Source organism: Punica granatum, chromosome 1 (assembly GCF_007655135.1).
Source record: "Punica granatum isolate Tunisia-2019 chromosome 1, ASM765513v2, whole genome shotgun sequence".
In the NCBI taxonomy this organism is placed as follows: Eukaryota; Viridiplantae; Streptophyta; class Magnoliopsida; order Myrtales; family Lythraceae; genus Punica; species Punica granatum.
The window spans coordinates 2121191-2148706 of NC_045127.1; the positions used below are offsets into that span (position 1 = coordinate 2121191).

At 37.5% G+C, this 27516-nt stretch overlaps 4 protein-coding genes across 4 annotated transcripts; 3 read left to right on the forward strand and 1 right to left on the reverse strand.

Moving 5' to 3' along the window:
- The first annotated feature begins 11228 nt into the window (after window positions 1–11228).
- LOC116198069 (protein DETOXIFICATION 53-like) lies at window positions 11229–15729 on the forward strand. Its single transcript, XM_031528386.1, has 3 exons — window positions 11229–11426; window positions 11688–12071; window positions 14228–15729. The coding sequence occupies exons 2-3, from the start codon at window positions 11841–11843 to the stop codon at window positions 15632–15634; spliced, it is 1638 nt and encodes a 545-aa protein (XP_031384246.1). The 5' UTR covers window positions 11229–11426; window positions 11688–11840; the 3' UTR covers window positions 15635–15729.
- Window positions 15730–17389: 1660 nt separating this feature from the next.
- On the forward strand, window positions 17390–21218 carry LOC116214780 (MACPF domain-containing protein CAD1-like). Its single transcript, XM_031550242.1, has 7 exons — window positions 17390–18031; window positions 18544–18782; window positions 18875–19067; window positions 19167–19241; window positions 19750–19933; window positions 20053–20216; window positions 20332–21218. The coding sequence occupies exons 1-7, from the start codon at window positions 17774–17776 to the stop codon at window positions 20980–20982; spliced, it is 1764 nt and encodes a 587-aa protein (XP_031406102.1). The 5' UTR covers window positions 17390–17773; the 3' UTR covers window positions 20983–21218.
- LOC116214791 (expansin-A2-like) lies at window positions 20956–22656 on the reverse strand. Its single transcript, XM_031550254.1, has 3 exons — window positions 22333–22656; window positions 21811–22123; window positions 20956–21713 (listed from the first exon to the last, which is right to left on the reverse strand). Exons 1-3 carry the CDS (start codon window positions 22490–22492, stop codon window positions 21407–21409), a joined length of 780 nt encoding a protein of 259 aa, XP_031406114.1. The 5' UTR covers window positions 22493–22656; the 3' UTR covers window positions 20956–21406.
- Window positions 22657–26299: 3643 nt separating this feature from the next.
- On the forward strand, window positions 26300–27116 carry LOC116200048 (non-specific lipid-transfer protein 1-like). The gene is made up of 2 exons (XM_031530715.1): window positions 26300–26723; window positions 26860–27116. Exons 1-2 carry the CDS (start codon window positions 26386–26388, stop codon window positions 26867–26869), a joined length of 348 nt encoding a protein of 115 aa, XP_031386575.1. The 5' UTR covers window positions 26300–26385; the 3' UTR covers window positions 26870–27116.
- Window positions 27117–27516: the final 400 nt, after the last annotated feature.

A 27516-nucleotide genomic window follows, 5' to 3' on the forward strand; every position in this document is an offset into this window, starting at 1 on the left:
ACCTCTGAATAACAGCAGGTATAGAAAGGTCTTTTTTTTTCTCGGTATGAACCATAGTATCAGAAAGTCAAATTGGGTCATGACTAATACAATCGAGTCGAATCAGCCCACTAATGAGTAAAGCTCTCCCATCGTGGATTTTCTGCATTCACAAGGACTTGAACTCGAGACCTTACTTAAGCGGAACAAGCGCTGAACAACTTGAACCAACCTACGAAAGTAGAGACATGTATTACAGGTGTAGAAAGATGTTTACCTGCATTATCATATATGATTAAGGACATATATAAAAATTCACAAATTACTAATGAAAGAAAGAATATCCTCGACTCCCTCACCTCCTATACAAATTAATGCTCAAGTGCAAAATCAGAGTTTCATCCGTCCATGTGGGTTGTATTGCGTCTGCAAATATTCAACAAACTAGTTAATAGTCCTCTGAGATACAAGCTTATACTACAAGGGGGGAAAAAAGATATAAGCTTATACGTACAGCTCAGATTACATATATGTGCTGCATGATGGATATAAGTGACATCTTTATGTCATTCTAAAATAGGGACATCTAATAGATGCGGGCATTTTGTGTCTAAGTTTGATATATATAACGGTAATATGCAAGAAATTTCATAATGGCATAAAACTCATAACGATCTCATATATGTGAACAAGGGCTGGGGATATAGATGGATCTTGGAGGACAACAAATAAGCCATTATTTATGCTACTATTCACTAGCCTACTACCTGTGTGCGATACATGAATTTTTAATATATTTGTTTTATTCAAAGTTTCAATAAAATAATTTTTGAGGACAAATATCATAATTGAATTGTTTACTATTTGATAAATTCGTATTCCGGTAGGTTAATAAAAAAACTAAAAATTCTATACATAATTTAAGGTCATAAAATTCACATGTGGAAAGATTATTTTAAATTGACTTAGCAAATGATTTTTCTAACGAACACATAATATTTTCAATTATAAATCACACATGTTGATAATTGAAGGAGTTAATATATAACTCATCCACATGCATATGAATTAGTGAAAGAAATTGAGAAGGACGTTGAAAGTGTCGGAAAACTTTGCTGATCATAAGTCAAGAAATTGGGCCACATTATCTTTATTACTGTTAATCTCGTCGTGTGTTCAGTACTTTAGATCTGAAGTCTTATTAATAATTTTTTTCATTCTCAAAACTTAAATAGAAAACTCTTTCTTTTTAATATTTTTTGATTAGTAGAACTTAGCGACAGATCTAGATAGCTAGATAGAAGTAAAACTATCATAAGAGAAGAGGGTCCCCCCCCCCCCCCCCCCCCCCCCCCCCCCCAAGCTTTGCTTTTTCTGCTTTTTTTTCCCAAGTAAAAGGAAAAAATATGTAACTTTTTTTGTGTGTGCAAAGCTGAATTGTTGGGGAACAATAAGCATCTTCAGTAATTATCTTTTCCATTTTCTCCATTCTTTTTCGCCCTAATAAATAATTAATAATCCGTATTATTTTGAGTCATCCTAGGACTCACTTTACGTATGAAAATATGGCTTCTCTGTCGGATGTACGGTGGACAATTATTCCCAGCAGTTAGAAAAAGGAAGAAAAGTAGGGTACAAAAAAAAGCTGTGATTTATTAATCTTGACGAAAATCACAATTATTAACGACAGAAACATCTGCATTATGCTACTTTTTTCTAGTCTACCAATTGGCTCTATCTAATCTGGTTATATATATATATATATATATATATATATATATATAGGTACATATTGCAAGTAATTGAATGTGTATATGTATGTTTACGTGTGTATATATATATATATAAAGTTGTATCCTCGTAATTAATAGGATTAGAAACGTAATTTTATATATAGTATAAGCTCATAAAGGTAAATGTTTAAATAAAATAATAATAAATGTATATACAATTAAAATTAAATTAATAAATGCATATAAATCTTTAAATACTTAAATAATTTTGTTATACAAGCACATTCTTAATTTTAAAAAAAGTAATCTCAAAATTTATTTAGAAAAATAAATTTTCTTAAAATAACATGAAATAATTAGTAATTAAAAATAAAAATCTTTTTATATGCAATAAGTATGTTTAAATATTAAACACTTTCGAAATAATAAAAGATAAATTTATTTATAAATTTTTAAAAGTAAGAATTTGTAAGAAGAATTTATGATGATAGATGATTTGCACTTTTTTTTGTACAAAATATATGGAAGTCATCTATTACAATTTTTTAGAATTTGATATTTAAGAAAATGTAATATGTTTTGCAAGTGATATCATTTTCTTTATCCATATTTGGTATTAGAATTCATTTTCAATTATCTCTAATTTATTATTGTATGCACTAATATTTGAATGGTTCCAATTTAAGAATATATATATATATATATATATATAACTCAATGAACATTTCAATTGTGATGTCAACATTTTTAAAATCTAACTAAAAATAATCACTCTAACCAATAACCCGTGTATAGAATGGACAAAAAAACTAGTATATATATATATATATATATATATCCTGGAATTAAAGCTTCTCAAACTCTCGCCTTTATTAATATAATTAAAGCATTTAATGTATTCGCGGCTCTGAGCTGATCGAGAGCATATATAAGATTGGTCCCCATTATAACACTGCCTCGTGTGTGCGCTCCACATATGATGAATATTTGAGCACATATATATGTACCTGGGAGAACTTGTCTGCAGTTGAGACATCAATGGAATAGTTTGGATGAAGTTTTCCTCTCTTCCCTTTCATGATGATGATCTCCAACCCACTTATTACAAGAAAATCAAAAAATATATATATCAATAGAATTAACTGATAATAAATTAGTTAATTATAGTTATGTACTTGTCCGTTTGTGCAAAGCTCAAGTCGAGATATTATGGGAAGATTGACATTTTAATTCCTAAAAGTCGATCAGTAGTCATATATTCAATCAGGTTTATATTTAAGACCTTTTCCTTTCGTGAAAATATATATAGGAAACTTTATTATTATTATTTTGGGAGATTGAGTTTTCAAGATTACTCCTCCTCCTAATAAGTGTGATTTCTGTAATTTAAACTTATGTTCCCTCTTTATGAAGATTAATACTACTTCCATTTCACCAACTGATCGTTCATTGAATGTAAGACCTTTACATATGCATTAATCTCTTTAGGGTTGCAAATATAGCTGAGGGTTTATTATGAATAAATTAACCCTAACACACACAGCTGAGGGAATGCATGTGTAGGGGAAAGCGGGGACATGAGCCATATGGCCATTCATCATTTTGTTCATAAGAAACCCATATTTATAATTGTACCTAGAAGAACCAATGAAAATCAACAAAATATGGCAAACACATTGGGAACATATATGATCCTATGTTTTAATATTGAACTTTCTACCTTTTTTTTTTTTGGGGGGGGGGGGGGGGGGGTGTTGGTTGTTGGTCAGTACTTAATCGAAAGAGAGTAGCTGAAGGTGGTGGTGAGGACCATTTGATAATTGCATGCTAGAGTCATCATTATCATTTTGGTCTATGGCAAAAAGTCTTTGTAATTATAATGCCCTTCACCTTATAGATTCCTAGGTGAAAAGGATGTAATGAGAATTAATTTCTTCCTTTTTTTCTTTCTTTTTAACTTAAAAGCTTCGTCAAGTCCACCATGGACACCCTGCCTCCTGATCGAGCACGGTTCAAAATTTTTCTAATCGTAGAGGCTTCCTATTGGAAAATTCTATAATACAATCGTCTAAAAGAACATACTTTTGTTTTGCTTTTCTCTTTCTACAACTCACGATTATTATTGCGCTTTAGCTTATTTCTGGAGTCTATTGCTACCTAACATGATTGAAAACCATTTAGCAATGTCGAGAATTCTTACTTTTTGAATCAAGGACTGCTTTAGTATTATCGGCCAAGCGCAATCCCATTACTTCAAGGGCACCTTATATCTCAACGAAAAAGTCATGAGAAAAAAAAGTGAGAAACACATTTTTAACCTTATAAAGTTTGGTCTTCAATCACTTTTGGTCATATAAGTTTCAAAAGTGTCGAATCAATCTTATATATTTGCTCCATAAGACACTTTTGGTCAATTCAATAACCGATCGTAATAGAAGTGTTGACGTGGACTTGACACCGACCACGTGGCAATTTCTTATTGGCTGAAATTTAAATTTTAAAATAAAAATAAAAAATGGAGAAATGGGACCAAATTCTGCCCCCTCCCCCCCCCCCCCCCCCCCCCCCCCCCCCCAATTCCTCCTGACGACCTCACTGGCCTGGCCAAGTCGCCGAGAGGGAGTGATGGATGGAAGGAGGAGCCCCTCAATCTCCCTTCCCCCTCTCTGTTTCAACAAAGACAGAGGGGGAGGGGAGGACCAGATTGGGAGGCTCCCCCTTCTGGCTTCTCCTCTCTCTCAGTGACCTCGCATGATACAAAGCAAGGGAGAGGTAGGGGGCCTCGATCGGGAGGGTTCCCCCTTTCGACCACCCTTCCCTCTCGGTGACCTTGCACAGAGGGGTGGCCGGAAGGGGGAGGCCCCCGATCTGGTCCTCCCCTCCCCCTCTTTTTGTTTCAACAAAGAGAAAGGGGGAGGGGAAGGATCGGATCAGAGGGCCCCCTTCAGCCAACAAGGTCGTCGGGAGGGAAGAGTGGTCGGAATTTGGTCCCCTCTTAAATAAATTAGTTTGTTTTTTATTCTTTATTTTTCTTTTAAATTTCAACCAATAAGAAATTGACATAGGTCAAAATTGATGGCGTCAAGTCCACATTAGAGCTTTTGCTATGACCAATTATTGAATGAACTAAAAATATTTTACGGAGCAAACATATAGGACTGATTAGGTATTTTTGAAACTTATAAGATCAAAACTAACTGAATACCAAACTTATAGGATAAAAAATGTATTTCTCCTGAAAGGAAAAAAAACACCTATTTGACATTTGGAAATTCCAAGCACACATCATAATGCTAGATCTAATAAGCAAGGCTTGACCCATATGCACCTAAAATATATGCATTCTTTTATTGCATTATTGCTACGTATATTTGGACGTTCCGTTTTAATTTGTTATAAAACACACACACACACACATATATATATATATATATATATATTATTGTACAAAGAGAAAAAAAAATGCAAGTGATGAAAGAGAATATAAATGGTCTCCAGGCTGCTGAACTGGGGTCTTTCTAGTTGTGGGTAACTCTCGTGAACGGAGATCCAAAATGGTAATAAGCACGATAAAGAGAGCTCGTACCAAATCATTGCTAAGATCTCTGCACATTAATGTGTACATATAAGCTAATGGGGCACTGTTGTGTAATTATTTATTTAATTAATTAATTGATTAATTTAATTAAAGAGGGGAGAAAGTCTTTGTTGTGTAAGAAAAAAGTAAAGTACAAGTTTGTGGAATATGTGCACTGAGTTTTATGGCTAAAAACATAGGAATGTTACAAATTCTTAAAATAATGTGCGCATTAGTTTAAATATTTCATAATCAAATAAATATGTTCTCTATGGTACCACATAGACTGCAATTGCTTGACTCAATAATTGGTGGCATTGGTCCCTCTGCTAGGAGTTAGGTAGAGAGTACATATATTGAACTATGCAATGCATAATACTAATAATAATATTATTATTAATTATAATTAAGACACCAGTTTAGGTTGCCGCAGTTAATTGCAAAATGAAAATAAATCCAAATATTCAGCAGAAAAAGAAAATAAATCGAAATATGCCAAGAAAAGCAGAGATAGAAGAAAACCATAAATTACCGCTATACTCTCTCTCTTCTTCTTTTTTGTTTTTTTTTGTTTTTTCCTGGGGGTTGGTAAACCAAGCTATTCTCTTTTCAGCAAAAGAACGTAGATAGACCTAATATTGGGAGGGATCAAAATAAAATGATGCGAAAGTCCCACTTATAAAGAATTAATAAAATTTAAAATTTTTTGATTTCGAATTGGGAGCAAATGCTATTGCACTACACTCATTTCACAATATTTAATTTGTGTGCAACCCCAAATCTCAAGGAAATGACTTGAGTTGGCCCGTAAGTTGGGTTATTTTACTGAAATCATTGTGAAGAAATGCTCGAGAATTAAATTTTATGAAGTGAAAGTTGAGCTCAATCATTCTATTTCAAGAAGTTGTTTGGCCGGGAATCCAATAATGGAAGGTTTCAAGATGATATGGTCAATTCAATTACAGCAATTTGTTTAACGACTTGAATTGGCCCGTAAGTTGAGTTATTTTACTGAAATCATTGTGAAGAAATGCTCGAGAATTAGATTTTATAAAGTAAAAATTGAGCTCAATCATTCTATTTCGAGCAAGTTTTTTGGCCGGGAATCCAGTAATGGAAGGTTTCGAGATGATATGGTCAATTATCCATGATCTGCATAAAGACCTAAATCACTTAACTAATGTCACTTGCATGTTGATGCTAGAAGAGAGGAACTCCATCACTAGCCTAATTATTCATTACTTAACTCTCTTTTCTTTTTTCTTTTGTTTTTTTTTTGTAATATTAGTTAACTCTCTTAATTACTCAACTACGTACTATATCTAAATAATCAATATTTGTTATACAATAATCAATATTTGTTATACTTTAATCAAATAGGGTGTAGCGCAGTAGCAGACGCTCTCGCCTGATGATCAAGATGTTCCAGATTCGATATCCATATGGAACTAGTCATGCCCCGTTATTACATATTTAATATATCTATTTCATTTAACTAGGTCCATGAGTCTCATTGGTATATATATATATATATATTTGTTATCTTTTATTAAAGAAAAAAACCTTTGTAAATGTTTCAACTAATAACACCCTCTTTGGATTCAATTCTCACAATAAATTATTTCAATTTAGTTTAATTAAGTTCGATTCAACTCAATTGAATTGCAAATGAATTATGCTATTTGAAAAACTAAATTTTACTAAAATGAGCTTAGTAATCTCGTATGGATTGCATTTTAAATAGAGTAAAATTTAAAATTAAGTTTATTAGTTTTAAATAAGTTGAATTTTGGTTAAATCTTGTTGTTGGCCCGAATTTGAACTCCTACATAAAGTTTACATTTTTTTAAAGAAATTTGTGACATTTGCATTCCAAACAACATAATTCAATTGAATTCTTGTGAAATGAATTGAGTTCTCGTAAGTTGAAGGATCCGAACAAACTCAAAATTATGATTAAACAATATTTTACGTGATTTGATATCAATCAATTTAATATAATTAGTGCCCATTTGGTGTGAAAATGGAGAGGGCCATATCCGATATCACAGATTCAAAGCAACAGGTAATGCCGTTCTTAACGAATCTGCAAGAGATCACGTTGCGGGTTTAATATTTAAACTGTACATGTCGGAGCCATGTAATTAACTTCACCATAATGTGGCAAGATTAACGCCCCGGCCCGTAATTTGTGCTATGCACTCTTGTGCATGTATTTTTTCTACGAATTGGATAATGTCAAAGTAATTATCTATGTATAAACTACATGTTCATGAAAAGTGACCGAACTACGAGATGCGACACTGTGAGAAGTCCCAATACGTTTCACCTAGGTAATTAATTATATATGTTATTCGTGACAATGTCGAAAGTGTGGTCCTTCCCATTAATTCAACTGCAGAGTTAATTAATTCATCCATCAAGTGTAAGTTATTTAATCAAATTATACATAAACGGCGTGTTCCATCGCAAGAGACACATCGAAACATGTGGGAGTCCTTGCGAACATAGTTTTGAGGGTTTTCTTTTGTCTTCTTTGTTTTCCGCGGTGAGACAACATGTGGTTGAGCGGTTATTCCTCGCTCCAGCATTGAATTGACAAAACAAGAAGATATTTTTAGTAGATTCCAAATTCATGCACGGGAGCTAGGCGAATGACTCGGACTGGTTCTTAAAAAGTCAAGACGTTTCAAATTGTTTGTTGATATAAAGTCAGGAAAATTACTGAAATTATTTTAATATTAAGCCTTGGACATATAATATAGTTTCGAAGAGTGTTTAAGCCCTAGAATTGGGTCAGGAGAGTCTTTGAATTTATACCGTCCCTTATTTCATATATCACTACGGTCAAATTAAAGTCTGCTATTAATAGTGTATTTAGCTAATTACATCACATCTTGAAATCAACATAATTTATAACTATATTTTTTGAAAGTACAAATTGATAATTTAAGACCGTAGGAGGTTGTAAAAATTAAACAAAGAAACAAATTAAAGACATGATTTTCCTACTGGAAATTGCGTATCTACTAAGGTCTCTTATAATATTTTTATAGTTCTTAGAGGAGGAAAAGGAAAAAAACGAAAGCAAAGACCCTCCAGAGAAATGCAGGACCATTAATTGATCCCTTGATTAACGAGGTTTTGAGATGCAAATAAAATGGGAAACATTTGAAGGATATTACCCAAAAATATATTTTTTTCATGGATGAACCAAAAATTATATTATATTATATTATATACAGAAATGATTTTGGGTCCGTCGAGACAGGGGAGCGAGTGGGGTGGGTTTGCCCACCCGCGGGACCACACCCCCTCTTTTTTTTAACTTTTTTTTCAATTTTTGAATTTTTTAATGTAAGTATATAAATTATTGTTTGTAACACCACTTGATATTCGAAAGTTTTACGAACTCGATTTATTTAAGTTCGAGGGGGGTCGATCTACTTAGGAAAGCTCTTTGTCCAATCACAAGCACCAAATCACTCAAAACCAACGCACGTAAATTAAAAAAATTTATTTTACGCATAGGGATCTCACCATTTTTAAATTTTATTTTTAATTTTTTATTTAATGTAGGTAAGAAACTTTTTTTTTAAAGCGACACCACCTAATAATTGAACGTCAAACTAATCCAATTAATATAGATTCTAGTAGGTTTAGTCCACAAGGGATAAATCTCTCTCCAATCACAACATCAAATCACCTAAAACCAATGCATGTAGATAAAAGGCTTATTTCAATGTATTACCAATTTAAATAGTGTCTTGTTATTTATGATTTTAGAAATATCCTTTTTGTCAGTTAATACAAGTTTAAGTTAATCAATTGACCGAGGCTAATTGTCGCTTGGTTGACTTCGATGTAACAAAGAGATGTTTTTATTGAATATCAGAATTCTATTATTGATACAGTTGGTCAACTTATTTATCCAAAAGAAAATTGTTCACTAAAAATTAGTGGGTTACTTAAGACCTATATATTATATAGTGGTCATGATTTTTAATTACATTATTACACATTCAAATTAAAAATTGTAAAATATTTCTTTGACCCGCGGCATCACATAGGATTGCAACCTAGTATATATGAAAAAGAAAACCCATATAATTTTTAGAAAACTGAAAAACGGGGCAAAAATGTAGCAAGCTTTACTTCTCTAAATATTGCAGTGCCTCTTTCTTTCTCTCTTTTTTTCTTATTGCTTTGTTTTGCAAATAAAATGATTTTGTTCATGTTTCATTCATTAATTTGAAAGAAAGAGAATTAACTGCTGAGGAGACAAGAGCACAGCATGTTTATAGAGAAAGCAACAGTTGTGCCGATTGGCTCGACTGGCGAGCGATCTCACGCCTTCTAAATGTCCACTTTTTCACTTCTATTCCTAACAAACCATGTCACTTTATGTTAGGAGACTTATTTGGGGTTATCATACCCGCCTTTATTTTATTTAGTTTTCATTGGGTTTTGTCCCATTAACCTACAAAAAAAAAATCCTGAGGAGATTGAAAATTGATGGTCGTGTGTGTATCTTGAAGCTTGCCAACACTGCTGTTTTTTTCTTCTTCGTTCTGTTGTTTCTTTTTTTACTTCTCCTTCTTTTCTTTTTATAAGACTTAACAATTTTTATATTCACTAAGTAATCAAAAGACTTATTTTATTTTTATTTTTTCTGTTAGGGATATATATGTTCTTTTTTTTCCTTGCAGATGCCCTGCGGTCCTTAATCCTCGACTCGTAGAGCTACTACCTGACAATTATTAAATTGCGTTCCGTAGGGCAAGTAAGGTCATCAATCATTAATTTTCACGATCAGGTGTTTTTACATCATCCATTACGCAATAAATAATGTCGTCATTTTGCGACAATATTTATCAAGTCGAGAAGTAAAATATGCATTATATTCCTAATTGTCGTAGTGGTCCTGCCCCATAAAGGCTAAAACAATCGCAAACTTTTGAGTAAAGAAGCTCCGAACTGGAAAACGAAAAGAAAAGTTCATCTTGTAATGAATTTGCAGGCTACTACTATTAAACAGAATTTAAAAGAATTATAATGCGTTTGGTTTCAAAATAGGATTTAAAATCAGATTTTGATTTTAAAAAAGAGTTGTATAAATAGGGCCCACCCTTTGAGTTTATATGAGTTGTTTTGTTTTGTTGTAAAAAAAATTGTATAAATGGGGTCCGCTTTTTGACTTTATATGAGTTATTTTGTTTTGTTGTGGATAAAATTAAATTAAAGTTGTGATTTTAAAATCACATTTACAAACCAAACTAGCCAACCACTCGTCGTATGCAATCGCACTTTCCACTATGCTTATAATTAATTAATTTCAAAGAAACACCTCTTTAAACTTCGAATTAGAATTGCTGCAATTAAAAGTTTCTTATGTTTGCACCATATATTTCACATATTAATTTCTATGTACTTGTTCTTCTGGTAGTAATATTAGTTCCAACATGGTACGCAAAAAATTGTTAGCTATAATCGTACATTAACAACACGACCCTGTGCAATATCTCTCAAGTTGTTTTTCTGTACGTTGTAACTCTGAGTAATTTTTGTTTTGTTTTTAGCCAAAAAAAAATGTATCTAGCTATTTATACTTTGATTTTGCTAAGTTGGTTCGAATACATATTAATATAAAAAATTTAAATTAACTTTGTCCGCAGACAGCCAAACCAAAACACTATGTTTATGATACGAACACTTTTGGAAAAGCATATTTCTTCCACGGTGGAAATATATATTCACTAGTCATAAATATACATAATAAAAATATATATAAATCTCGTACTTCATGTTGTAGTAAAATTCATGGGATGAAGCAAAGCAAGAGAGAACTGAGGTGGACAAGGTACTTTGAACATTTAACTATTACACTGATTACAGTATATAAATCTCAAAACCCTCTTGGGAATGGCAGCTTCCTGCCCCAAGTTTTCTTTTGTGGTTTCCCCAAGTTCTTGGCTTCCACTTCCCACAGAGAAAATTTTCTCTCGTCTTAATTAATTCCCCCATCTTCGGTACAGATTAATACGTACTGTATAGAGTCTACGCTTCCGACGCCATAAGCGAGAACCAGAAATTTTGATCTGAGTCTGCAAACGGTGAATAACAGTCGTAGACTTCAGGTAATGCTGTCAATTGATCTAAAGAAATAGGCGTCTTTTCACCTTTAAAGTTTCTTATTATCCATATGGTCGTTTCACAATGTATATTAATTCTAAACCCTCTGATGATGGGTACATTGTTAGATACCGCATCCTACACACCATGTCAGGATATATTCGTGTGTTATGCAGACCTTAATTTGTCACATTACATTAGCTTCTGTCTTCACAAAGTTGCCAGGTTCAATATGGACTGATCGATATGTTTCACTTCTGCTGCAGTTGTTAGGCAAGACCTTGCAGCCATTGTTTATTCTCGAGCATCGTCCTTTGGCCCTTTGGCTGTTTTGAGGTTTGTGTATATCTTATGTCTGCTTGAAGAAACGATTTAAAAAAAAAAAAGAAAAAAAAGGACGGGAGAGAGAGAAAAAGAACATGTGCTCTGAATCTGAAGGCATCGTAAGCAGCTGCAGTGAGCAATGTCTGGGTTCAAAAGAAGTTGGGGAGTGCAGTGACAATGGTGAAGAAGAAGAAGAAGAAGAAGAAGGAGAAGAAGATGGCGACAACGAGTCCACCATGAGAAGCAGAGGCGGCAACAACCTCTTGTCCAGATTACTCCGGCGGTTCCCTGTCACCGAAAATCTCCGCAAACTGCCATTTGATGAGGTTCACTCTCTCTCTCTCTCTCTCTATCTCTCCCTCTGTCCTTCCCTTCCGTGTAAAACTGAAGTGGAGTTCACTCCTGTGTATACCTAGGCCTTTATTTTTGGGGTTACATCTCAGCCTTTGATTTTTATTTTTATTTTGATAAATGCCTTTGATTTACATATGCAAGAGAATAGGATTCTTGCAGATGCCACACATATATAAGGTAATTCTTCGTAATTAATTAATATTACCTTTTTCAATGAGTTTACGAGTTGTTCTCCACCAACGATTGAAACTAGTATGGCTCGGACACTCTCTTCCTAGCCTGGCCATGAACTGTTTCTAGTGGGGTTCCAAATTAAATAATAATCAAGTTATTTTTTTGGCCAACTTATAGAAGAGACATGCATATAATAGAGATCCCTTTTCCATTAAATGATGGTTTTGAAGAATCAAAGAAGATATTCTTTCCCAATTCGAACAATGAAAGTATGCCCATTTTAGGAATGTGATAGTGACATATATAAGAGAGTATTACACTATATATCAAAAAAAAAATTCTCAATCACTATATATCAACTTAAATTCCAAAAGCTAATTTGTTGGTCATGTCATGAATTTCAAAAATCAAAAGAATTATTTGGGGAGGAGAAAAGGTATCTAAGCGCTCATTGGGTCAGAACTGAAGTCAAAGGACTGGGATTGGATTACATCGAATCCCACTTAAAATCGCCCTCTCAATCGGCCATAACCCATAAAACCCTTCTTTTGTTGCCCCACCAAGGAAAAAAAAAATGGGGTTAATGGCCAATTGGCATTCCACGTGGATCCCACACCCTAATTCCAATGGGGTGTTATAATGTTAATTTCTTAATTAATTTTCTTGTTTTCTGCTTTTTATTTGAAGTTTTATTTATTTCTTGTGTTATCATTGGTTCCGCCAAAGAAATTTTTTTTAAAAAAAGAGCCAAAATAGCATGATGGGTAGTAGGGAACAGCTCGCTCTGGTCCTACTTACTATATCTTCATATTGGGTTTCTTTTTAAAAATTTTTTTAGATTTTCAAATTACATTTATTTTATTATCTCTTATTATATTATTTATTTTTTAAATTTCTTTTGTGTCATTGTAAAAAGTACGATAAAATGAAATATAGGATGTCGCATTTTATGCTCATTTTTTTGGCCAAACATTTTATGCTAATTGTTTATTTTTAATATATGACTCGATTTTGGAAATATTGACGCCTTCTTTTTCGTGGGCGTGTTGGAAATGCTGATATTTAATTGTTTCTGGAAAAGTACATACAAAAATTTCATTGAAAGGCAATGCCAGCTAGACAATGGACTCGATCACTTGGTCAAGATTTATAATTGAGTGATGTTTAATCCAACACAAATGTTGACTTGAATGTGGCGATTCGCAAGTAATATTGAAATCAAACTACAATGAAGGAAGGAATCATCGAGCATTCGGATGTTAACTATGTATATGATTATTACAGCCGTTTTAATTATTCATTTGAATAACTTACGTACCCATAGAACATGAAATCTACTTCAAAAAAGAGGTGCTTTTAAAAAATTAATAAAGCTTGTCAATACCACATATGTTATCGTCAATGAGCCCTAATGGCTCGATTGAATTAGTAGCTGAAAAATAAAATAAAATTTCAAATTTTAGCGCGCGGAGTTCTTCTAATTTAAGGAATATTCTTTTTGCCTATTCATTTTTTCTTTCTTTAAGTAGTTCAGCGTGCATGAGATGTTCCAATATTCTCGACAACCCTTAACCCCGCAGAGCACAGTCTGTAGCCCCCACCTAAGTTAACCTTTTCATTAAATTTTTATGCGCGCGTGCGCACACACATATATATATATATATATATTAATTGTTTCTATTAAATTACTCTTCATTTGCCTTTTAGGAATATAACATCCTTAATTTCAATATTCTCAAAGGCCACGAACCTTGCAAAAATGAGATTGAATACCAATCAATCTATATATAACGCCATACTCAATTTCTTGCCTTTTTCTTATATTAAAATTTTCACTTTTTCTCAAACACAACCAATGTGTTTCCATACATGAAAATAAGAAAAACCATCTATTCAGTTTTTTATTTTGCTTCGTTATTATGGATATTAATTATTGAGAAGACCCCTTTTGCAGATAAGTGAAGAGGTCCAATCTCTTGGAAAGATTGCAGGCCCTATAGTGATGACCACACTCCTCATATTCTCAAGATCAGTGATCTCAATGCTCTTCTTGGGCCACTTGGGCAAGGTGGAGCTCGCCGGGGGCTCACTGGCCCTCGGGTTCGGGAACATCACTGGTAACTCCATCCTCAAGGGCCTAGCGATTGGGATGGACCCGATTGCAAGCCAAGCGTTCGGTGCCAAGCGATTTTTGGTCCTAAGCCAGACGTACCAAAAGACCCTCTGCCTCCTCCTCCTCGTATGCGTTCCTATCTCAATCCTTTGGCTCAACATGAAGCCCATCTTCTCGTGGCTCGGACAGGATCCCGAGATCACCAACATCGCACAGGACTACATGGTCTTTTCCGTCCCCGAGCTGTTCGCCCAGGCCTGCCTCCACCCGCTGAGGATCTTCCTGCGGACCCAGGGCCAAACTACTGCGCTTACCATAGCCTGTGTCTGCTCCGTCATCCTCCACCTCCCGATCAACTACATTCTTGTGATTTGCTTCGACATGAAGGTGAAGGGCGTGGCGCTCGCCCTAGCCTGGAACACCATCAACCTGAACCTGGGGCTAGTTGTGTACCTGTTCGTGGCCAGGACGCCCTTGAAACCCTGGCATGGGGCAGGGCCGTCCTCGATCCTCCAGGGCTGGCGGCCCCTGTTGGCCATGGCAGTGCCGAGCTGCGTGTCAGTCTGTCTGGAGTGGTGGTGGTACGAGATCATTCTTTTTCTGTGCGGCATGCTCAGCAATCCCAAGGCCGGTGTGGCGGCCATGGGGATCATGATCCAGACGACGGGCCTCATCTACACGTTTCCGTTCTCCCTTAGCTCCGGCTTGTCGACTAGAATTGGCCAAGCCCTGGGGGCGAACCAACCATCCCGAGCACAGCTAATCTCCATCATCGGGCTGACTGCTGCCACAGCCTTCGGGCTCTCCGCCTCCATCCTCATGACAGCCATGAAGTCCGTATGGGGAAGAATATACACGGACGAGAAGCAGATCCTCGATCTGGTCTCCTCGGCACTCCCGATCTTGGGGCTGTGTGAACTAGGTAACTCTCCACAGACAGCCGCCTGTGGGGTACTGACGGGGACGGCACGGCCCAACGTGGGGGCTCGCATAAACTTATGTTCCTTCTATTTAGTCGGGTTGCCGGTGGCCGTTCTAGCAACCTTCGTGTTCAAATTGGGCTTTCGCGGGCTCTGGTTTGGGTTGTTGGCATCTCAATTTTCATGCGTGGGTTTGATGGCTTACACATTGATTCGGACAGATTGGAAGCATCAAGCCAAGAGGGCTGAAGAGCTGACTTTGGCTGTAGGAATCGCCAATCAGCAGCAAACCGACGACATAGAAACGGGCTTACTATCTGATCAATGATTTTTCCCTTTTTATTTTTTACAAGATTAATTAAGAGCTATTCAAAAAAAATTCACTAAAAGTAAAAGGTACCCTTTGTATGGCAAATTATTTCACCCCGTCATACGTCAACATAGGATTTAATTTGTCAGTTCACCTTTATTTTAACCCTAGTATAGGAGATACAACGTTCGATGTATTTAATTTCTCACATTCTCTTTATCTTTCCTACTTCCCTTCCCCTTTCATTTTCATGGACAAGGTACATAGCATGGATTAAATCGTTGATAATCTCATCTACAATTACGTTTTTTTTTCCGATAACATCAACATGTTATTTTAAGCAATATGCCTTCTCAAATTTGAAAAATTTGGTTAAAGTAAGATTTTGAAAAACACAGTCATCAACTTTTCGTTTATATTACAAAGTTAAATGCATCTAAGGTCCCCCGAAAAAGCTAAATGCACTATACAGGTTCAAGGTAAATCAATTACGGTAAATTTCGCATGCATCCCCTATAGTTTACTATAGTGCCTCATACCCACCCCCATATGAAAATAAGACAAGTATAAACCCCCGGTAAAACTGAAATGGTAGCTTAGGTGCCATGTAAAAATTATTTGCTGACATGAAACTCAACCAATTCTTTAATTTTGGAAAAAGTTGAAATAATATAGTAAAAATTAAAAATATTTGCCAAGAGGGAAGGCAGATCGCAAGGTATGGTGCCTGGTCGAAGGCCACCACAGCCCAAGCGAGATGGTCGACGGACTCAATGCCTTTGGCGAGCTCGGACAGGAGACCCGGACTCATATGGGAAACACTGGTCCTTCCCCTGCCTAAAATTTTTTGATTATTCGTTATTTTAAAAATTAAAAATCAAATAGATAACCACGTACACGGTATTATATCAAGGTACAAGGGGTGCATCCGAAATTTATCCATTTATTCCCATATATACTAAAATATGTTAGCATGGAGAAAAGGAATGTCGGAAGTAGTACACACTCTTGTCTTGGCATTAAGAAGTTTCGGATTCGATTTGCATTAGTGGGTCTTTCATGCTCTTTATTTCCTTTTTTTTCTTTTTTACTCTTACTAACCCCATAAATCTTCATGATAATCAAAAGAAAATTTGGCTAGGTTAAGTGGTATAATATCCAATAATATTGATTGTAATAATCGGATGCATGTAATAGCAAATTGCATTCTACATGCGAACTTTACTTGTAGTGCAAAAGTTGGTTCGAGACTAATAAGCATCTTGTGGTCACAATCAAAGTGGATATCCAAATAAGATTAATCTTAGTCAATAGACGGAGAATATATCATATATTATAAAATTAAAAAAAACATTGATTTTGCACTTGCTGAAATTGTTGTTCGAGTCCTCAGGATCAATTTCATAAAATTCAACACTTAAGACTGATAATTTCTCCGTCAGTTGGTCTATCGTTGGAAAATGATGAGGTCCTCTCTGAAAATTACGAAAGACTTTGGAGTCCTTCCATTCCATCCCATAGTTCTCTCCGGGCGGTGGGCCCCACGCATTGATGAGCCGGGCAATCGGAGTCTTCTCGCGATTCCACGAAGAATGTATGGGCACGTGCACACGGGATGACAACACTCTCGCGACATGTCCGTAGGATCAAATCTATGACTCCCCCGGTCAAAGCCAGCGACCATCCAACGGCCCGTTTCCAAGCTCGCTGACCTTAGACCACATTCCGATCGAATCAAATAATGACAAGTCAATGGCTTTTCGGACAATATATGCGCAGAAATTACACAGTAGAGAGAGAGAGAGAGAGGGAGAAGTTTCTTCCATGGCGATTCTCGTTTAAATCAAAGACTGATTAGGTCTTGGATTGCAGTAGATTTCCTCGAATGCGTTCAGGATTCAGAGGAGCTGAGCAATTGATCTCTCGCCGATTCGAATCTGCTTCGTAGATCTCTCCGATAGTCAAATTCTCGACAAGAGTGAGAAGAAGCGAAGACACAGTCCGCGCATCACTCCATGCTGCTCCGGAAATCGAGCTCGGCAGCTCGAGCTTGAGCTCGGCGGTTCCTTTTGTTCTAGAATTGGTTCCGGATTAGGTTCAATTTCAGTAGTCTATGGAGGTAGAGGCCCGAGCGGTCTAGGTTTTGGGTGATGAGAGATGGGGGAAAATGCAGCAGCCTTGCACACGGCGGTGAATGCGGTGCAGGCGCTGGGGCGGGGCTTCGACGTGAACTTCGACACGAGGCTGCTCTACTGTAAGGGAGTTGCCGGGTCCCGCGTGGTCCAAATCGATGACGAACACAGCAGGGATCTGAGGATGTCCGACTTGTTGATGGTCCCCGATGTTTCGAGAGACATTAACGTCTCTTACCCGTCCCAAGGACGGCAACAGTCCGGCATCTACACCTTTGACGAGGTACCCTGCAGCTGAATTTGCTCAGTATTGAGTGTCTCTGATTCGTCATGTGCTAGCTAGCTTCAGTTCCTCATGCTCGTATCTTCATTTTCTTAAACGCATGAGCAATATATGTTGCTTCTGACGTGATGTTAAGGTTGTCGAAGCAGTAATAATTGAAGTTAAATGGTTGCCGGCTCTCATGTTCAGATATGGAATTTTTTCTTACTTTCTAATATTCAAGAATGGTGGATGGAATGGTTGTCGAAAGCTTCCCAAGAAAGATGCATGTGTTATTGGCACAATTTTTGGCCTGATTCTAGGGAAAAAAATGTGCACCCCCCAACCCAATCATGTAGGAGTTATATCGTGATGTGGCATTAAAGTTGCTTCATTTTTATGTTAAAACATAAGGAATTGATTCTTGGAAAAACCTTGGCAATAGATGCTTATGGGTCTGTGTCACTTAGTGGAAGTTACATGGGAGTAGAATTACAGTTGACTTGTTCTGAGAAATCTTTGGGTGTTTACAGATGGTTGAATACTTCAATAAAAAGGCTAGTCTGTCTGGAAGCCCTCCTCTGGGTAGTTTCAATGCTGCATTTAGCTTAACTGGATCGAAGAGTATTGATGTCGCAGCAACAAAGACCCTCTCCATGGATGGGTTTTATATTCCGCTTGCCAAGGTTGAGCTGACCAGAACCAATTTAGTGCTGCAAGAAAATGTTAAAAGGGCAGTTCCAACATTTTGGGACCCACCATCTCTAGCCAGGTATACACATTTTAGTTTTCAAAATATCATTAATGGCGTAGTTTAGAGAAACCTGATAATATATATATATATATTTTTTATTATTTTGACAGTTTTATTGAGAATTTTGGAACGCATGTAATCACATCTATTACGATCGGCGGCAAGGATGTCATATATGTTAAACAGCATCAGTCATCTCCTCTATCAGCAATGGAGATTAAAAGCTATGTGCAAGAGATAGGAAACCAGAGATTTTGTGAAGCAGAGGTTCATGCAACTCCAGGCCAAAAGTTAAAGGATAAGGCTAGTTCCACCATAGTCCTCATTTTTTTCTCCATGACTTATCTATTACTTATTTCTTTTCTAATGTGACTGAATTATTAACAACCTTTCCCTTTTCAGGGAGTAGATCCTCATTTGTTTAATAGTCAAGGGGTATATCCTCAACCCGGTGCACCATATCTCACCGGAAAAGAAGTAAGAACATGCTGGCAATTTACTTTCTTTTATAAATGATGATTTCCTCTTTTTCAATTGTATGCTAAGCCTGTTGCAAAATTGTAGATGTCAAACACATGCATCTGCTGAAGAGAGTATAGAGGATATAGGAAGGAGATTCAGTTACTACAATGAGGTCAACATTATAAAGATTGGTTCATTTTAATTCTTTTGTATAAGTCTGTCAAGAAGACACATAACACCATAAAATGGTTGTCTTGGTCCAGTTCATACATTTTAGAGTTCTAGACAAGTTTTTTCTCTGTTTACACATTATATGCCTCAAGCGGTTTATGAGTGAAACTCTACATCAAACAGTTGGTGGAGCAAAGTTTATTTATTACCTAGAAGTGATCCAATGTCAGGATATGCTATGCATTGTTACTTATAAGTTATGCGTATACACTGTGAAGCTAATTACTCTGTCCCAACAGTTACTACCGCATCTTGGTATTGTTGACATGCTATTTATCTTGTTATTGCTCAGGACGTTACGGTTATTTTCCGGCGGAGGGGAGGGGATGATCTCGAGCAAAATCATGATCAATGGGCAAGAACTGTCCAATCCTCTCCGGACATCATTGAGATGACCTTTTCCCCTATCTCATCTCTCCTTGATGGAATAACCGGAAAGGAGCACCTAACTAGAGCCATAAATCTTTATCTAGAATGTGAGCAAATTTTGTCCTTTCTGTCATTGTTTTAAAGTCTATCAGGGAAAGAAAATGAAAATACTTCTACAGAGACCATGGAAAGCAACTACTGAATTCTTTGATCTTATTCTTCTCAGACAAGCCGCAGATTGAAGAGCTAAGATATTTTCTGGAGTTTCAGATTCCTCGTGTATGGGCTCCATTGCAGGAGAACATCCCAGGACACCCAAGAAAGGAACCTGTTTGTCCTTCTTTGCAATTTAGCATGATGGGGCAGAAACTGTATGTTAGTCAAGAGCAGGTGGCTGACAATTTCAATTAAAAACTCATCATTGTACTCCTTTATGTATAGACCCTTATCTCTAATCAAACGAAGAATTGACAGTGCTCCTCTTATTGCTCAATTGAATTTACAGATATCTGTTGGAAGGAAGCCCGTAACAGGTCTACGGTTACGTCTTGAAGGTATCAAACATAACCGACTCTGCATCCATCTACAACACTTGGCTTCCCTCCCGAAGATCCTCCAACCCTACTGGGATTCTCATGTGGCGATTGGGGCTCCCAAGTGGGTGGGGCCTGAGGAGCAGGACAGCCGTTGGTTTGAGCCAGTCAAATGGAAGAACTTCTCCCACGTCAGCACCGCCCCAGTCGAGAACCCCGAGACCTTCATAGGAGACCTCTCTGGCGTCTTCATTGTGACCGGAGCTCAGCTTGGGGTCTGGGATTTTGGGTCACGCAACGTCCTCTATATGAAACTCCTGTACTCGAGGCTTCCAGGTTGTACGATTCGGAGGTCCCTGTGGGACCATTGCCCGGCCGATAATTACAGCAAAACAAGGAAGACAGCGGCAACTGGGAACAGCCCCGGCTCTGGCTCAGGCGACTCAAGCTCTGCCTCCAATGAAGGGACCACAGCCAACAAGCTGGCGAAGTTTGTTGACATGTCAGAGATGTTCAAGGGCCCCCAAGATCCTCCAGGGCATTGGTTAGTCACAGGGGGAAAGCTCGGGGTTGAGAAGGGGAAAATCATTTTGAGAGTGAAGTATTCCTTGTTGAATTATTGAGTCGAACCTAGGAACAGTTATGTATTTCATGTGCAGTGACAGATTTCTCAGTCGGGTAGATAAAGGTGAGGATGATGTTTGTCGTCGATAATGCAGATGTATGTTCATTATTTGCGTGGAAATTCTTATGAGTTTAGCGAATGAGAGTTGATGCGGGGGGGTGAGGATGTAAAAGTGGGTTTGGATGTGTTGAAGTTGTAGATGTTTCGGTTTTGTTGTAACCTCTTTGTTCTCAATTTTCTGCAGTAATTTGTGGGGAGAGAAAAGGCGAAAAGTACAAAACTTGCCTTGGACACAAAGTTTTAGTAAGATCTATGCATTACACGATTTCATAGTAAGAGCTACGCATTACACAACGGATATAACATTAGCAAATATTAAGAACAAGGCCACCATTTTGGCGACCCCGACAGTCTTTGTTATATTAAAATCGGTTTCCTTCGAAAGTCTGTCCAAACTGCCACTCCGGTGGGACGGCATTGTTGCTGGTGACGATCTGACCGTCACTGGTGGTGACTTTGAAGGAGAGGGACTGGCCATTGAGGTACGAGTTGCTCTGCCAGTTCTGTCCCCAGTTCCTCGTCATTGGAAGCCAGTTGCGGGTCCGAGACCCCTTGACGGACACAGCAACAACATCACCAGCTCCCCCGACATTCGTGATCAAGACCAAGTTGAAGTAGGAGTGCCCGTTTATCGTGAACCTCATTCCACCTTTCTTCACACAACGCACCCTGTCAAGAAATCATATATCCATCATAAAACATACTTTCGTCATTCACTTTTTGCCTTTTTCACCGTACACAATCCATGTGTTATGTGTCGTCTCACCTTCTGAATAATACAGGAACAATGCCTGCTCGATACCCTGCGATTTGCAGGAAAGCGGGCTCTGCCAGGTCAAAGTGCTTGCGAGGGGGATTGCACCACCCACCGTTGTCGTTAGACAACGCATAGTTCGGCGGGCAGAAGTTGGTGACAGTAACGATAATGGTGCGCGGAAGACACCATTTAGGGTCCCCACTGCACCTGAGCTCATAGCACGCTCCGCAGCTCGCGCCCTTATTGAACATCACAGTGCTCAGGGCTGCAGTCTGTGTCCCGTAACCTTGGCTGTACGGGTTCCCATACCCACAAGCTCCCCCTGCAGAAGAGCACAACACAGTCGTCCACATCTTCATGTAGTTACCAAGCAACATTAGAGCGGCATATGGCTCGTCCTAATTTGCTATTTGGTTAAAGTTGCGCATCAGTTAACGTATACTTGCTTGAAAAAGACGGGCACGAATATTCTTCGTGCCCTTGTAGGGGGTAATGATATATCATTATCAACACAGAAAGAGATACACGAACCCATTGTGCCCGAAATATCAGCACCAACGAACGCGGCGTGGGCACTCTGCCACCCTCCGTAGTTTGATCCCTCGGCACCACCGTAACACATTGCACTACACAGAATGAGGAGGAGAAATGCCATGCTTTGGACATTGCTATTCATGATTAATGTTGGCATTTCAACTTCCCTAAGGTTTATGTTGTCGAACAAATCAAACTGCTTGAGAGAGAGAGGCGACAGGGGAAGCCACTTTTATATACGAGAGAAAAGTGATGAAGGATAGATAATCGAAAAAAGGTGGTGTTGTATTTGATTTATAAATTTTTTTTGATGAGATCACGATAGGCTTATTCAATTAATTAGCTTAAATTAATTTTTATTCGAACATTTATTTTTCTTGACCTCAAAATTTTTTTAATTTGGTTTGAATCCTCTACACTGTAGATAAAATCTATCACTAACATACAGTTTGCCAATTACACCGTACTTGTACCTAATAATTCATTGCATTTCCAAAAATCATGAGGTCCGGCTGAGGTGTCGAACTTATGCTGACGTGGCAGTAGTGAAGGTCAACCCCCCGGGCAGGAGGAAGATTGAAACCGTTCACGTGCCTCTATCAACGTGGATTGGCTCAATCAGTTTAGCACTTGTTTTGTTTAAACAAAGTTTTTTATTCAAATTTTTGTAAATGCAGAAAATTCATACTGGGAGAATTTTATCCTTTAATGGGTCAACCTAACTCAACTTGATTAGTCGGGATTCAATTGAATTTTCAATACCAAAACTTATATAATAAAAAAAAAAAGGCGTTCACGTGCCTCCAGAAACCATGTTGCCCATGAGGGTGCGAGGTTTGATTGCGTGGAGTATCTTCATTGGAAGGTAGAGGACAGCTAGCGAAAATTAATTGGGTGGCGGTTGACATGTTGGCTGTGCCACTTGGCGTTCGGATATTGGTTGAGAGAGGTGAGTTCCTGCCCGTGTCGAAGACCGACTTCTACATCTGAGCTCATTAATTGAAAACAATAGGTAGCATATTTATAAATTTTCGATTTAAAGCCGAACCTCATGCCTTTTTATGCAATTAACTTTTACTAGATCATTGCAATTCTTGGCCGGTAAACTGTCAATCATATTATACTAATCCAGTTTCCTTACAGATGTTTTCGTAACCGAACTGTATAACGCAGACTCAAGTCATCGGCATCGTGAAATGCTGTGGGATCTTGGTCTGGTTTACGCAATTGTTTCTTCAACTACGATTGCCGGTTCTATTATCTATAGAAGGGGGACATGATCAATCGTGCAGGAGGCCCAATTTATGTTTTCGCTAAGATCACCTCAACAAATATATATATATATATATATATATATATGTCGGCATCTGGGCTTGGAGCTTCTTTCTGAATTTTGGCCCAGCCCATTTCTTTCTTTCGCCCATTTCTTCCTGAGAAAGATAATGTCGCTTCACTAGGGAGATTAATTTTCTAAATGAATCAACCTGACGAGCCCAAAAACAATGAGCACTCGCAACCGAGTCGGCCTATACATGCCGGATGGATGATGCGGTGGAAATGTGGTTCCCGACCGATTTCCTGCACAGGCGAATCACGCCCTCAGAATTGATGCGTAGTTTGAGTACGGGGTATCCGGCCTCGGAGAGGAGAGATCAAGCATATGTCCAATCGGACAAATAATTGATTGGCAAGAGACAATAGCGGAAAGGAATGGGCAGGACACATGCAAAAGCAGTGCGCAGGCAAGTTCGGCAGAGATTTCCATCTTCCTGTCCACAATTAGAGCTTCCAACATTTACATAAAACGTACAATGAAAGCAGAGAGGAAACGCGTCTTGCTCAGTTTCCGATTTCAAAATTGGTCGGTGGCCAGTCGGACTTGAAGTCAAATATTGCAGCCAATCAATCAATCTAAACTGCAACCATTTTCACATACATACATACATATATATATATATATATAATAAGGTTCTTCGTATGTAAAATTTAACTCACGATGCAAAGTGCTCGATTTGAGTCATGACTATTTAAATATGGCAAGGCTTCCCTTGACGATCGATTCCAAAATTAAGCTTTAACCCATGAATGCAAAGATCTTTCAACTGAGAGAATCCCAACTCATAGCTGATTATATATTAATTACTAGACCATGCATCATCTAATTAAGTTGGTCGCGGATTAGATTGCGTATTCGTCTTATAATACACCACGTGCATCCCTTCAGAAATCGTCATTGATCGAGATAACGACGTCTCTGCCAACAAATTGTCACGGATCTTCTATTCTCCCCATACTGTTTGAACATGTTGTGACAGCTACATAATATTGTAGCATTTTCTGCACGAACATATGATGATATTTGGGTTGCTCATGATCCATAGATGCAAAGGTTGCATGAACATGTCTAATATTGATTATAAATGTGTAATAATCAGGACTAAACCGCACTCAACTATAATCGCAATAACAGAACCGTGTGAGGAACCGATTTAATAAGACAAATCACTCTAAATAAGAAAGTCTCTGAATCGACTTAATTTATGGTTTCACCCGACCCACCCCAACCCTGTCACTGTCTAAAATTAATTGCTGAACTGTTTTCTATTACCACTGCATGCATGCATGTCCTCTCGTCTTTCTAGCGCTCTTTTTCCCAATAAGTGGAAGATCTATGCGGTGCAGAAATTCCATGGTTTTACTAATAAAGTGTTGATTTAGTGATAAATAATTTTAATTCTCGTGTGAAGGAAAATGCTCCTCCTTCCGATTCGAAGGATGATGTGGCATGCTTACCCTCTCATAACCAAAAATTGCCCTTGGTTTTGTTGATAATTACAAAATTGACATTTGCCTCTATTTGCACCGATTTTCGGGGGGTAGACTTCGGTGGAAATAACATTACTCTTGTGTGAAGTGATTCTAGAGGTAATTTTATAGGTTGTTTTCCTCGGATACTTTTATTTTTATTGAATAAACTATTCTTTTGTTAATTCTCTTGCACATCTGCGGAATCCAGTATATGCTATTAATGCAAACTAGTACGTACATCGTGGCCATTTATTAATGATGCTCAGACTCAATGGTGCTCAATTATATATATATATATATATATATGTATATATCTCGCCCTTGGTGGTTAGAGTAAATATATGTATGTATCTTTGGAGGGAGTATTCCATATAAGGAGCATATCATAAGATAATATTGATGTCAATAAGAATTTTCTAATTTTTATTAATTTTTAAAAATATTGACAAAAATAATTTTTTTTATGTGTTTGGTGTCACAATATCATGTTATATACTCGCTACATACAATACATTTTCATGTTCTTGTTGACAGAGAGGATATATTTTCTATTTCTTCAGTATCCATATAAGGCAAAGGATACAATATTAAGATTGTGTAATTCGCTTATTTCGCTCTATATATATTGACGTCTCTCTCTTTACGCCAAACTGTTAAAATGATCTTACGAAAAAATTCCACCAAAAAAGAAATGAAGATCTTACGAGTAAAACAAAGATGTGAAAATTCATACGACGAGTGGTTGAGTTCACTGATTTCCTTTCTAGAATTCACTTAAAAAATTAATGTCCATATGATAATCATGAAGACATATAATATATGTATATATCCATAAAAGTTAGAACCATATGAGCACTCGAATTAAATTTTACAATTTGTTTTTCGGTAGCCAATCAAATTTTACAGTTAGCATCCAATTCGAACAGTTAAAATGGAAGAGTTAAAAATACATTCACTCCGATCCCAACTACCACCTAACTCAGTGGGCCATGTTCCATTCCCTCTTGTCTAGTATTGTCTTCTGCTCATATAATATTTTCGGTGATAAAAGAGGCTCAGGGATCTATATTCATATAATATTTCAAAATTCTAATTCTTAAATTTTTTTATTTTTCTATAAAATACATAAAAGATCCAAAGCTTCACTACTATAAATAGCTACATTGCATACACTTGATAGATATACACCTTAGCTAGCTAAAGAACCTTACCACATTTCGTTTTATATTACTCAAACCTAATATGGCAAAGATCAGCACCATTCTGGTCGTGTGCGCCCTCCTGGCCTGCATGCTCGTGGCGACAGAGTCAACCGTCACCTGCGGGCAGGTCGCCAGCGGCGTCGCCCCCTGCCTCAATTACCTGAGGGGCGGGGCGCCTCTGTCACAAAGTTGCTGCGGTGGCGTCAAAGCCCTCAATGGCGCTGCTAGGACCACCCCGGACCGTCAGGCTGTCTGCAAGTGCCTCAAGGCTGCCTCCGCCAGCATCCCGGGCATCAACCTCGGCCTTGCCAGCGGCCTCCCAAGTAAATGCGGGGTCAATGTTCCTTACAAGATCAGCCCCTCCACTGACTGCAGCAGGTAGATTTATAACATTAATATCATAGTAAAAGCTTGTTTGGGCTTTGACTGACGAAATGAAGTTTGGTTCAGTGACATTTTATCCCCTCCCGACGATATAAAACCGTCATTATTAATGTTGTCTTACTAATTGCAGGGTGAAGTAATGAGCCAACGAAGGAAGAGATCTTCCTCAGGGAATATGGTGGGCTAGTGAGGAATAAAGATTGGGTTATTGGGAACCCTAATGAGGGAGAAGAGAACTATAACTCTCGTCGTCGTCATTACGTTTCCTATTATCGCTTTCCATTTATGTTAGCTATCAGAGCTGTCATCAGACAGATGTGGAGTCACTGTTGTAACAATAAACATAATCCACCGTGTTTCTCATTTTCATGAGAACTATGTCTCATATATATGGTTCCCCTTCATTGTCCTCGGAGGAAAACCAGTACACTAGAATGGTTTGGCCAGTGACTAACGAATATTAACGAAATTGAACAAATCAAAAAAAAAAAAACTAATATCTATGCCACGGAAACCTCAGAGTGAAAAGGTTTGGAGTCGATCTCTGTCCCCCCCCCCTCATTTAACCATATTTTGGACCCCAACTTGAGGAGTGGACGGATTTCAATTGGAGCAATAATGCATGGGGTAGCAGAAGATCTAAAGTTTGCAGAAGACGACACCGTACCCTTAAATGCTTGCTTGAGCTACTGACTTCTACCATCGAAATTATTGTCGATATATAGCAGATGGGTTTTAATGCCCCGATCTAAAAGAAATAATTTGGTAGGGAGAAGTTAATGATAAA

What these genes read in the sequence shown, in the direction of transcription:
- LOC116214780 (XM_031550242.1), top strand. Translation starts at nt 17,774, where the DNA reads ATGGGGGAAAATGCAGCAGCCTTGCACACGGCGGTGAATGCGGTGCAG. An exon ending in CATAAATCTTTATCTAGAAT is followed by an intron (nt 19,934 to 20,052) that starts GTGAGCAAATTT and finishes TATTCTTCTCAG; the next exon opens with ACAAGCCGCAGATTGAAGAG. An exon ending in TGTATGTTAGTCAAGAGCAG is followed by an intron (nt 20,217 to 20,331) that starts GTGGCTGACAAT and finishes TTGAATTTACAG; the next exon opens with ATATCTGTTGGAAGGAAGCC.
- LOC116198069 (XM_031528386.1), top strand. Translation starts at nt 11,841, where the DNA reads ATGTGCTCTGAATCTGAAGGCATCGTAAGCAGCTGCAGTGAGCAATGT. An exon ending in GCAAACTGCCATTTGATGAG is followed by an intron (nt 12,072 to 14,227) that starts GTTCACTCTCTC and finishes CCCCTTTTGCAG; the next exon opens with ATAAGTGAAGAGGTCCAATC.
- LOC116200048 (XM_031530715.1), top strand. Translation starts at nt 26,386, where the DNA reads ATGGCAAAGATCAGCACCATTCTGGTCGTGTGCGCCCTCCTGGCCTGC.
- LOC116214791 (XM_031550254.1), bottom strand. Translation starts at nt 22,492, where the DNA reads ATGCCAACATTAATCATGAATAGCAATGTCCAAAGCATGGCATTTCTC. An exon ending in TGATATTTCGGGCACAATGG is followed by an intron (nt 22,124 to 22,332) that starts GTTCGTGTATCT and finishes GCTCTTCTGCAG; the next exon opens with GGGGAGCTTGTGGGTATGGG. An exon ending in GTTCCTGTATTATTCAGAAG is followed by an intron (nt 21,714 to 21,810) that starts GTGAGACGACAC and finishes ATTTCTTGACAG; the next exon opens with GGTGCGTTGTGTGAAGAAAG.